Source organism: Pyrus communis, chromosome 9 (assembly GCF_041283825.1).
Source record: "Pyrus communis isolate YQ-2024b chromosome 9, ASM4128382v1, whole genome shotgun sequence".
Lineage (NCBI taxonomy): Eukaryota > Viridiplantae > Streptophyta > Magnoliopsida > Rosales > Rosaceae > Pyrus > Pyrus communis.
The window spans coordinates 11,642,501-11,654,303 of NC_142573.1; the positions used below are offsets into that span (position 1 = coordinate 11,642,501).

An 11,803-nucleotide genomic window follows, 5' to 3' on the forward strand; every position below is an offset into this window, starting at 1 on the left:
TGTAACCAAGGGTGTAGCAACCGATCTACACTCACTCAAGCCAAATTTGTTCAACAAAGATGTGCAATCCCTGGTACCTCTTTTCACAGGTTGCATAACCTACAAATATGCCCTTGATACTCTTTGCATCTAGCTTCTGTCTCAATTCACTTGATATGTGCACATAACACAAGCAACCAAAGATTTTAAGATGTGCAATCCTTGGTTTTCTTCCACTGAATGCTTCAAATGGAGTTATATCTCCGAGAGCTCTTGTAGGACACCTATTCAGTATGTAGACAACTGTGTGTACAGATTTTGCCCACAAATAGTAAGGTAATCCTTTATCATGAAGCATGGCTTTTGCCATTTCAACTACAGTTCTATTCTTTCTCTCTACCACTCCATTCTATTGTGGAGTATAGGCCATAGAGAGTTGTCTTTGAGTACCTTCATCTTCACACAACTTGTTAAACTCATAGGATGTGAATTCACCCCATCTTTCACTTCTGAGGCATTTTACTCTAAAACCACTATGTAGCTCTACCATAGATTTGAATTGTCTAAAACAATTCAATGCATCTGACTTGTATCTAAGAAAGTAAACCCACATCATTCTTGTGCAGTCATCTACAAGAAGCATAAAATACTTGTTACCAGCAATGGACTCATTTTGCATAGGCCCACATAAGTCCACATGAACTAAATCCAGGGGATTGCTTGCTTTCCATGCCTGATTCTTTGGAAACCACTCTTTATGCTGCTTTCCAAGCTGACAACCTTCACAGACTTCATCAACTTCTTCTAAGTATGGAAGTCCATGCACCATTTCCTTCTCTTTGATTTGTTTTAAACCCCTTAGATGCAAATGGCCTAGCCTTTTGTGCCAGGTCCAACTAGAGTGAGACATACTTGCTTTCAGAGTTATATGATCATTAGGTAATAGTGCTAAATGATAGCATCTATTCCTCTTCATTTCTACTTTAATCACTAGGCATTCCAGGGAAGGACCATAAAAAATGCTACACATTTTACCTCCAAACAACAAGTAATACCCATGCTCATCCATCTATCCCACACTTAGTAAGTTCTCCTTCAACCTAAGTAGATACATTACTTCTTTGATGTACTTTCTGCCTTTGCTAGTATCAATTACTAGAGTGCCCATTCCAACTACATTCATAAGCTCACCAGTTGGCATTTGTACTTTGCCTATCACATTTGTCCTTATATCAACCAGTAGCTTCTCATTTCCAGTCATGTGGTTGATGTAACCACTGTAAATATACCATTCACCATTGACAACTGATCCAGAGATTGTGCTATTGGCAAAGAATAAGTTCCCTGTCACCTCTACTTGATTAGCATTGTTTGCCTTTTGCATTGGTTTGCCTGCAGTGCACTTTCTAGCCCAGTGTCCAAACTTTTCACAATTGTAGCATTTAGGCTTCCCCTTATATCACCAAGGTGAAATTTAGAGCATACCCTACACTGTGGTTGTGTAATTGCCTGAATAATTGATTGTGATGAATATGCATTTTGTGCAGGACTAGCAAGAAATTTCTATTGAAACTTGGGTTTTGAATCTCATTTCTTACCCTTAGAATTCCGATTCTTCTAGAACTGAGAAGGACTAGATTGAGCTCCACTTCTATTTTGCCCTTTTGGACTCACTGAGAGAGATGTAAATGCTTTCATAGTAGTATCAACAGTGTGTAGATCAAACCATTGTTCTTGGCTCTTTAAGATTGCAATTACCTCCTGCAATTCTACAGTCTCCATACATTTTGTATTTTCTATAACCAAACAAATAGGATCATACGGTTTACTTAGACTAATCAAAACCTTTTGCACAAGTCTCTCATTAGACAGAGATCCACCAAATGTTTTCATCTGATTAATCAATTCATTCAGCCTTATAAGATAACTAGATAGAGATTCATCATCTCGCATCCTATCATATTCAAATTCTCATCTAAGATTTTGAAGTTTTACTGATCAAACATGATCACCACTGTGGTCTTCTACATACAACAGATCTCATGCCATCTTAGCTGAATCAACGTTGGCAATCCAAGGGAATATCTGGTAAAATACTGCATTTTGTATGATTCCTAGAGCCTTTGCATCCTTCATGAACACATTGGTCATTTCTTCATCAACTTCATCTTCCGATGACCCTTCAGCTTTCTTCTTCTTCTTCTTCGAATTAGGGGTTGTAATCCCCTTTTCTACCAGATTCCATAACCCAAGAGATTTGAATATCGTTACCATCTTAATCCTCCAGAACTCGTAGTTCTCACCGGAGAAAATTGGAGTTCTCATCTCCGAGCTTCCAGATCCAAACATCTTGGTCTGAATGTTGATTTCTCTTCTCAGATGATAACGGGACTCCGACGACCTTCACCAAGCTTCGAGTGAGCTTCACCGAGCTTCACAGGTTTACTCCCAGGCTCAGATGATCAAACCTGGCTCTGAGGCCATGCTAGTGTTCTTGATTTATCTGAGTTATGCGATATGGAGATAGAGAGAGGATTGAAGGATGCAAAAGGAATGAATGTTCTTCTTCTCTCTTATAGAAATTGCAGAGAGGAATATATTTCTCTTAATGGAAAATTTTAGCACACACACGTGCATTTCATGACTGTTAGCCTTAGCTGGATCCACACACATCACATTTGATCTCAGCCACACATCTAGCTAATTTATAGGGTCACTACACATGGCTATTTTAGCCTTACATATTGTAGCCTCACACTTGTCATTCTAAAAGACTAAGTGCATACACAATTAATCATTCAAGACTTCTTATTTACTAATCAGCTCATTACTTACAATTCTACAGTTTTATACTCCTTTTCTGTGCATGTCTTCGCACGCTAGCTATTTCTTTTCGTCTTGAACGCTTAGTTATTGCATCGATTGATTGAGTACGCGGGACATAGGACGGCTGAAATATATTACGAACATGCCAATTCTAATAAAGGGGTCTTACTCATGGAAGATGGTAAGATCAACTGATCCTTTAAGTCGACGTGTGTGACGTGTCCAGATTAGCCCTTCTGATCACGGCTGTTGTTTTACCATATTTCAGCAAGAAAGGCCGTGGAAGTAGGAGTTGCTGTGATTGTTGTCTCGAACCGTGGAGGCCGCCAACTCGATTGTACTCCTCCCACTATTTCTGTCCTGGATGAGTGCAACTCTATCAACTGCTGCTTCATCATTTCTTTTTTCCTGTTACGAATTCAATTGGAAAGTTGTATGATAAGGTGTTCAGGTGGTTCATGCTGTTGGAGGAAAATTTCCTGTTCTTTTCGATGGAGAAGGCGAGGGAAGGCGTGTTCAAGGCGTTAACCCTCGGTGCACAAACTGTTCTCGTAAGAATCATAACCATCCACCACTGTTGAACCCTTAAAACTAGTTCTACTTCTGTTGTTCCTGGCCTTATTGATACATACGTGAGAAATTGCAAATGTCGACGCAGGTTGGAAGGCTGGTTATCTACGGCCTTGCAGCAGGCGGAGAACGGGGAGTGAGGTGGGTGATCGAAATGCTCGAGGATGAGTTTGAGCTGACAATGGCCCTTGCTTGCTGTCCTAGCGTCAAAGATATTACCAGGAGCCATGTGAGAACACTAAGTGATCATAAACTCTTTGACCAAAGAAAAAAAGATCATAAACCCAACTCCACGCTTTAGTTCTCAACTTTTGGGAGAAATTGCAAATTGTAAACCAGCTAACGCAACTCAAATTGTTTCTTCTTTTTTTTTCTTTTTTTTTTTTTTTGGACAAGACAAGTGATTCAAACTTTGAATAATTTTTTGCAAAAATGATCTTTGAATGATTTTGATCACACTGTTTGTACGGTAAAAATACGTTAATCTTAAGTGGGATTTTCCCATGGAAAGGACACTAAGTACAAAAAGAAAATAATTTGGTCACACCAAAAAAAAATAAAAATAAAAAAATAAGTCAGAAAATTGCAAATACTTTCACACTCAATCTTCACTTATAAACACTAACAAATCCCCAAGAATTTATACACTTGTAGAGCAGCAGAGAGATGGATCTTATTTCTTCAGAGCCCCCTGTAGCACAAGCACTCCGGTAAATGTAGATTCACCTTTTTGCCCCGGAAAAAAGGTGATATCATGTACTAAGCTCATAGTTCTTCCGCCAAAAATTATTTGAACAGTGCATGTAAAGTTTACCGTGTTATTAAGGACTAATACGTCTAAATGTCAACTTAACTGTGGGATTTGAGGGGGCAAGAGCGGCTCAACTATTTCCTCCCGAGAACACCCCCGAAGATCTGATATTGTTGCTACGGATTACCAACAGAGTTACTCTTGTTTACACCTTGAAGGTCCATAGGAGAATTTGCCATACTACCGACTGAGCCGTGCGTTTGAGAGCTTAGCTGTGGGCTTGCGGGACAAGCCTCTGGATTACCAGCACTCATGGCATGCATTGCCCCTGAGCTCAGCTGTGGACTCATCGGAGTTCTTTGGCTCATTTGCTGTGGGCTAGCCTGCTGATGCAGCTGCTGCTGTTGCTGCTGGCTCTGGTGGGCCAGTTGTGAAATTCCCGAGGGAGAGCCCACCTGCTGCGGCGAAACAACAGCCTGCAGTGGTGAAGTCGTTTCTTGCTGCTGCTGTTGCAATTGCTGCTGCTGCTGCTGCTGCTGCTGTTGTAATTGCTGTTGCTGTTGCTGTTGCTGCAACTGCTGCTGCTGCATTTGTTGTTGCTGAAACTGTTGCTGCTGCTGCTGCGGATTCATGTACATATTTGTCCCTGCCATCCCCGCCATCAGCTTCGGTGGACCCATGGGCCCCACTCCTGGCGTCTGTTGCATCGGACTCATATTACCTCGGTTCAGAGTCTGACCCAACATTGAGAAACCAGCAGATCCCGGATGCATCTGTCTGCCTCCTGACATCCCAGCTATGCCTGACTGAGGACTGCCTAACATGCCGCCTCGGTTATTTTGCAACCTTAATTTTGATGCTATGAGAGCAGCGTGTGTTAATCTTCCGGCTTGATATTGCTGGGTTAAATTGCTAATATTTGAACCCTGGCTTAAATTCATTGGATTCTGACCCACATTACCCATTCCAGAAATAGGCGTCATGGGCGCAGATCCCATTCCCCTTGCAGCTCCCATGCCCATGGTGTTTCCAACTCCGGAAAGCCCAACCATGTTATTGCCCATAGCTGTTCCAAGTCCCATCGTCATTGTTCTCTGCATTTGCGGACTCTGTTGCTGCTGCTGATGCTGTTGCTGCCGCTGATGCTGTTGCTGTAAAAGCTGATATTGCTGCAAGGGGGTAAGCTTATTACTCCCCATGGGTAATTGCATGTTGGAATTCTGTCCAAACTGTGAAAGCGAATTTGCTGCTAGCAGCATTGATCTCTGGAGCTGGGGATTCTGCTGTTGGATCAATGAGTGTTGGCTTTGCTGATGCTGTGGCTGCTGTTGTTGCTGCTGCTGTAGTTGTTGCTGCTGCTGCTGCTGCTGTTGGTGTTGCTGCTGCTGCTGCTGGAGTGATGGTTGTGACTCAAGCTGTTGTTGGCGTTGAGGCATCGAATTCCCAGCCATGAGCCCTTGAGACATCTGTAAAGCCTGAGGGTTTCCAGGAGGCAACATCCTTGTGCTTGGTAGAAGATTGTGGGATGAAGTTAAGGATGAATTACCGCCATTAACTGACTTTGCAACCTCATTGGACGGCTGGCCTGAAACTGAATCTGCATATTGTTGCATATCAGCTGCTGAGTTGTTACGGGGCAGCCCAGCAGCATTTGATTGATTGCTTGGGGCAACAGTCATGCGGGTTGGCTTTAATTGGATGTGATCATCCACAACATAACCATCCTTCACCATCTGAATAAGAAGATAACATAAATCACAAACTAAAAGTGTAATTTAAACTCTTAGTTAACTTCAAGACCATTAAAAACATACCAGCGAACAGAACTGTGCTGCAAGCAAATCCGCCATGTGCTGTTACAGGAATGAGTTTAGATATATAAGTCAGTACAACAGAAAACACAAGGAATGGTAAATAGTGAAGGTTATCCCAACAGAGATTCCAGTCCAGCTCTTTTACATAACCAAAGTTACTAAAAGTTGTTTAATACGATCCGATCAGCTATATGATAACAAATTACTGTGAATGCCGCACCGAGCTCCACAATGCAGAATATTTTAGGACATATATGGTGACAAATTTTGTGCAACCAATGGCAGAAAATGGTAAGAAAGATTAATCAAAGAATATACAAGCAGGAAAATCCCACAAGCCAATAGCAGATTTGAAGGGGCAAAAAGAAGTCTGAAACAGGAATGTGAAAATGATATCAAATAAAGAGCAAAAATGCTAAAAAAAAAAGTAAAAAAATCAGAAACCACAAAAGACAAGTATTTGTGTAAATTTATATTTTGAGAAAATGAATCGTCAGTAAGATAGGATGACAACATAATTTGTTAATTGCCTCAACTATGTCTGGTAACACTCAGTTCAATCAAACAGATGATCACCTCAGACAGCAAAGTTTAACTTGTACAATAACACTTACAGTATTGGACAATGTAGGAAGATGTTCCTCGGCAGACAAAAAATCACCATCTTCTACTTCGCCATAGTACATTGCTACAGTACCATCATTTGGTCTCTCTGACACAATCAACCTAGTTCGTTGCTTGGGAAGATAAACAACATTTCCTGCCGAGTCAAAAGTACACTTTAGAATCATAGGCAAGACAGGGATTCTACTAGATATATATCCAAACCAAAATATCTGGCCCAGATTTTGAATAAACATATTAAAACAAAGGGCATGTATCTGATTGATAGGATATACTGCACCTTGAACAATATGCTCTTCCTTCTCAAAATTCAAAATTCTAATTTTGCAGATATTCATGCTTCCACCAACAAGTGACTTCGACAAACATCTCTCACATGAATCATCTTTGAAATCCTCGTTATTGGAACCATTTGAGAGGCAGGCTCGAAGATGTTGATCTGGGAATGTATTTGGCTTCCTGATGTGGTAATCATCAACCTTATTCTTTTTTTTGTTGAGCTGATACCTGAAACAACACCCGGTTGAAAACAACGAATCTGTTATTGGTATATAATTGATAAGTCTTTCGCCACCAAAGATAAGATCTAAGAAATTTGTCCTGAAATTTTTGCAAGTTAGAAAACACTGCGTGAGGGGAAAGTAGACAAAAACTAGGAGAGAAAATCATGTAGCCGGACTGTAGAGTCTACCATTATCTCCTTGAGTCGAAACTATTGCCTGATAAATGCTTACACAATTAAGGAACACACATTTAAAAATTTTCAACTTTCCATCCACCTTTCACATTCTTTTGTAGGTAGAGAGGGAAAATAAAGTGCTGGGGATATAGTGCAAAGAAATTTATATAAATTCAAAACTAGTACCATTATTACCCTATGATCAAAGGGTCAAAAATAGGGTTATACCTCATGGTCACTGCTTCAATTTTTGCGAATTTTTCAAGCATGGTTTGATCAGCGGAGGATGGAGTTCCAACAGAAGGACTGCCTGCATTTAGTGGAACACTTATATTACTAACGCTGGCAGGAGATCCAACACCAGTCATTGCTGAGGTCTTAGGGAGCGAGTTTGTTTTCCGTTTTGCAGCAGCTTGAGACTGGTGTTGCCGTTGCATAGACTCATTAGCACTGGAAGTCAAATATGAGGCTCCAATAGTAGGAACTGAGGTCATTGCTGCCTTCTCCTTCTGCGATGCCGCTAAAGCAGAAGTCACTGCAGCTGTTCCAAAGTGGGGTCTTACAGAACCAGTAGAAAACTCCCCTGACTTTGATGATAATGGGGATTGAACTAAAGCCCCAGAAGATACCCGAGGACTTTGAGCTGATTTTCTTTTTGGGAGTTGGTCATCCTTTCTTGCATCTTTCTCCATATTCTGACCAAGATTACTCCAGGATGGCTGAGAAAAATTAGATCTCATGAATGCATGCGGTGATAATCTTTGGTGAAGCCTTGATGGATCGAGATGGCTTGTGTCTCCTTCCATTATCGGCATATCAGTCTTAATCCCACTGAGCTCTGACCCGTCTATCTTACCTATATCAAACGGCTCTTCCTTGGCACCATATCTCATGTTTGGCTGTCCTACAGCAAATGGCATTGTCCCAGGGTCCTGACTCACCGCCCCATCAAACATCTGCTGGGAAAACTTCTGAATTCCTGTATTTGAAAACTGAATTCCTTTGGCCATTGCTTGCTGCTGCAAATAGTTATTCTTCCAGTTCATATCTGATCCATGCAAGCTATCCATATGTGGCCCTAGTTGCTGATGTTGCATTCCATCAAGGCCAACTGGAGTGGGTCTTTGCCTCTTATTAAACGTAGATAAGGGTGACATTTGGCCATCTTGATGCTCTCTCTTTCCATGAAGAGGGACATTACCATTCACATTGTCAGTATACGAGATCATCATGTCTTGCCCAACAGGGGACGGTGAGGCATTGACAACACTTCCTGATCCAGCGTCCTGCACACTTCTTGGGGTTCCGACCCCCATTTGATACCTTGATTGGTTTGGTGCTAAATGTGGTGCTGGAACAGAAGCATCGGTCATAAAACCCTTGGATCTTAGAGCCAACAAGTTATTTGTACTCATATTTTGATCGGTCAAATTTTCGTGGGCGTGTGGCGTCATATTGCCTGGAAGGGTTCCTGAATCTCCCAACCTACTGTTAGATCTTTCTGGAACTCTATCAATGCAAACTTTCTTCCCATGTGTCTTGCTATTAGATGCGACAGTTTCTGGCATCTGTCTCAACCTCTTTCTCCGGATACCAGTCAATGCCAAATCGAGCTGCAAACACAAAAATTGATATGATTAAAATGCATCAAATCATCCAGGTGAAGTACATCAACTAAACCTGAAACTTCATTACCTTTGTGGGAACTGGATTTTTACAGAGCCTGTCTAACTTGGGAGTTGGATCTAAATGAAGTTGTGGCTGCAAAGCTTTCAATATTTGGGACTCCACTTCCTGCAATTTAAAGTGAAGACTATATGTTGACATCACAACTCAAACATATTACAGAGAACTATTTGGAAAGGATGGGAGACATCTAGTTACATACCATCAGGTCACCATAAGCCCAAGAATTATCTGAGATCAGCGGGATATCCTTCACTACATTTTCCAATGACATTTTAAGGCATACTTTATTTGCAATGACAGATCCATTGGTAGAGGGACTACCAGGCCCTTGTTCAAAAGCACATTTGCGATAATCACGAATCTGTAAGAAATCACATATAACCAATTTTGAAAACAAAGTATAGCTAAATAATGTAAAAATTAGTTAATGTTTGTTGTCCTATTCCCATTTCGAAATACTTTTCTATTAGATTATTTCACTGTTCTTGCATAGGTAATCTTACGGAACAAGATAACTCACCTCACACACAAGTGTTCCATCGACATACTTGCAAGGTATATCATCTAGAATATCTCCAGGCAACCGGCCAGATTCAATTGCCTCCAAATATATTTGCAAATGGAAAAGGAAGAAAATCTTAGTACAAAAAAAAAAAAAAAAAAAAAACTACAAAGCAAGAAATTCCAGATAGTAATTTCAATGCAGATGACAAGGAAGGAGTTGCAGGTGGCATAAAGTGACTTCTAAACTATTTAAATCAAATAACAAATTGATGAAGCGCCTTTTGAAAAAACCATTCTTTCTTCTTTTTCCTTTGTTTGGTTTTACACACTCATTGCACGTAATACATGCTCATCAATGGTCAAGTCCATCATTATAACAGTCGGTTTTCTGGAGTTAAATGAATCAACAAAACAGCGAAAACTTTATATTGAAATTTTAATGGAAGAGTTTTATGCCATACTATATTGCATGCAACAACTGATCTTCCAAAGAAAAATTGCAAAACATTCTGACCATAACTGGACACTCAAAAGAAATAAAGGGGGAAATTCAAATGACTAGACATTTACCGAAAAAAGAGTTTCTGACGTCCTATCATATGGGTGTAACAACTTTGGAACATCTTGATGTGTAGCTTGATGCGAAGTGTCATTCTGAAAATTCATAAATACAGAAGACCTTAAGAATAAGAAACAAGATTTTAAAAAGCCATGTTTCTGTCTTATCCAAAATTATATTTCTTTTTAACAAACCTCTGATGGTTTTCCAATAGAGTATCCATCTGGGAAGAGATTCAAAGTGAAGGAAACTTCGTTTTCTGTCAAAACAAAGGAAAGAAAAATCAAGATAAAAACAATGGCTAATCCCCAATCCCCTAAAAAAATTGTGACAAACCTGCAGATACGAGAAGCCCTTCAGAAGACATTGGTGGACCAGAAACCCCAGCCCCATTCTCACCCTGTACATACCATAAGAGAATCTAATTAGTCAAAAACAAGGATAGAATGCAAATGGCACATCAAACCCTCTACTCATTCTCCTTATTCAAGGGTTCTCAATCAAACTACAATGAAAGCTTTCTGCTTGCATATTCCATATCAGAATAAGTAAAAAGTAATGCTCATTTCTGTTTCAGTTGCAAGAAAGCAGGAAAATAATGTGGATTCTGTTCTGCGTCTCATTCCGTGCACCTTTTAAGTTGATCAAGGGCAGCAAAAGAATAACTCCATAGCCCTTGGGGGATTAAGAATTAACTGGATACGGATATAGCTTCAACATTCAACTCGAGGTGATGGATCAGAAATTTTTAATTTCAACAATTAATTTAAGTACCCATTTTGAAAACAAAGTGCTGGATCTAAAAATTTTGATCTCAACATCCACTTTCCACCCAAAAATAAATAATATTTAGCAGAATCGACCCAGATATTCAAATTCAGGCTCAACAAAACGCCTGGACACACTTTGTGAGCAAAACCCAAATGCCGAAAGATCGAAAATAGCTGTAAACCTTTATGTAAATTCTTCCCTTGTACATCTTGAACAGCCAAAAACACCCCAGTAAAGTAATCACACAAGCAAAGCAACAAATTAAACACTTCGCTAAATTACAGTAATAAATTAAGTTCAATTATCAGCAATTTCTTTTTCTCACATTGCCACTCATTTCCCCACATTTTCTCAGCAACCAAACAGCGAGAAATTCACCAATCTCAAAACTTTACCTCGAGCTTTCTGGGGACAGCTCGGGAGCTGCTGTTATTGGGAGTCTCCGACACGTCATCACCGGCAACGTCGGCCTCGGACTGCAGAGGCGGCTTCGGACGGAACCTAGTACCGGTCCTTGAAACCTTAAACGAAACACCCATGATTGGGTCGGAATTCTATTGAGTTTCTCAGAATTTGAATCCGAGGTAGTTGCTGGGATGCAGGAGAGCTCGGATCATGGGAAGTTAATTGGAGGACGATAAAATTTGGAAACAAACAAACAAAAATTAATGATAAATAAATAAAAACAGAGGAGAAGAAGAGAGAAACAAAAACCCTAATTGGAATCTGTGTCTGTAATTTAGTCAGTGTTGAATTTGACAGAAAATAGGGCAGAGAAAGAGAGAAACGGGTCGTACAAAGGTTGTGTTTTTTCTACTGTTAATATTGTCTGATTTGATTTTTATATGATTAGGATTTGGCAGGAAGATAAAACATCTCTCATTGGCTAGTGTCTATTTTTGTGTTTTACTTGTTTGCATTTTTCATTAAACAAAAAGGTACTGTTATCGGCACTCTTCTTTCTATTTTTAACACATCTTTTATACTTTTTATACATTATTTTAATTTTTAATTGTCAAATCAAATAAATTAACAAA

General features: G+C 39.9%; 1 protein-coding gene and 1 long non-coding RNA gene across 3 annotated transcripts in view; one reads left to right on the forward strand and one right to left on the reverse strand.

Moving 5' to 3' along the window:
- Nucleotides 1–3,694, forward strand: part of LOC148694263 (uncharacterized) — a 4,909-nt gene extending 1,215 nt beyond the window's left edge. The window contains exons 2-4 of one of the 2 annotated variants that reach the window (XR_015966770.1): nt 2,890–2,986; nt 3,074–3,356; nt 3,464–3,694. This is a non-coding gene — a long non-coding RNA (uncharacterized LOC148694263). Of the gene's footprint in view, nt 1–2,847; nt 2,987–3,073; nt 3,357–3,463 lie in introns of those variants that run through there. The other variant, XR_015966769.1, reaches the window with a different exon arrangement.
- Nucleotides 3,695–4,176: 482 nt separating this feature from the next.
- LOC137739684 (protein PHYTOCHROME-DEPENDENT LATE-FLOWERING) lies at nt 4,177–11,604 on the reverse strand. Its single transcript, XM_068479346.2, has 12 exons — nt 11,162–11,604; nt 10,332–10,395; nt 10,190–10,254; nt 10,007–10,090; nt 9,453–9,533; nt 9,132–9,293; nt 8,939–9,037; nt 7,472–8,856; nt 6,845–7,071; nt 6,555–6,700; nt 5,941–5,979; nt 4,177–5,859 (listed from the first exon to the last, which is right to left on the reverse strand). The coding sequence occupies exons 1-12, from the start codon at nt 11,303–11,305 to the stop codon at nt 4,303–4,305; spliced, it is 4,053 nt and encodes a 1,350-aa protein (XP_068335447.2). The 5' UTR covers nt 11,306–11,604; the 3' UTR covers nt 4,177–4,302.
- Nucleotides 11,605–11,803: the final 199 nt, after the last annotated feature.

Coding starts and splice junctions, on each gene's coding strand:
- LOC137739684 (XM_068479346.2), bottom strand. CDS start 11,305: ATGGGTGTTTCGTTTAAGGTTTCAAGGACCGGTACTAGGTTCCGTCCG. Junction 5,980..6,554: donor TTCCTACATTGTCCAATACT/GTAAGTGTTATT, acceptor TTCCTGTAACAG/CACATGGCGGATTTGCTTGC. Junction 5,860..5,940: donor CAGCACAGTTCTGTTCGCTG/GTATGTTTTTAA, acceptor CTTCTTATTCAG/ATGGTGAAGGATGGTTATGT.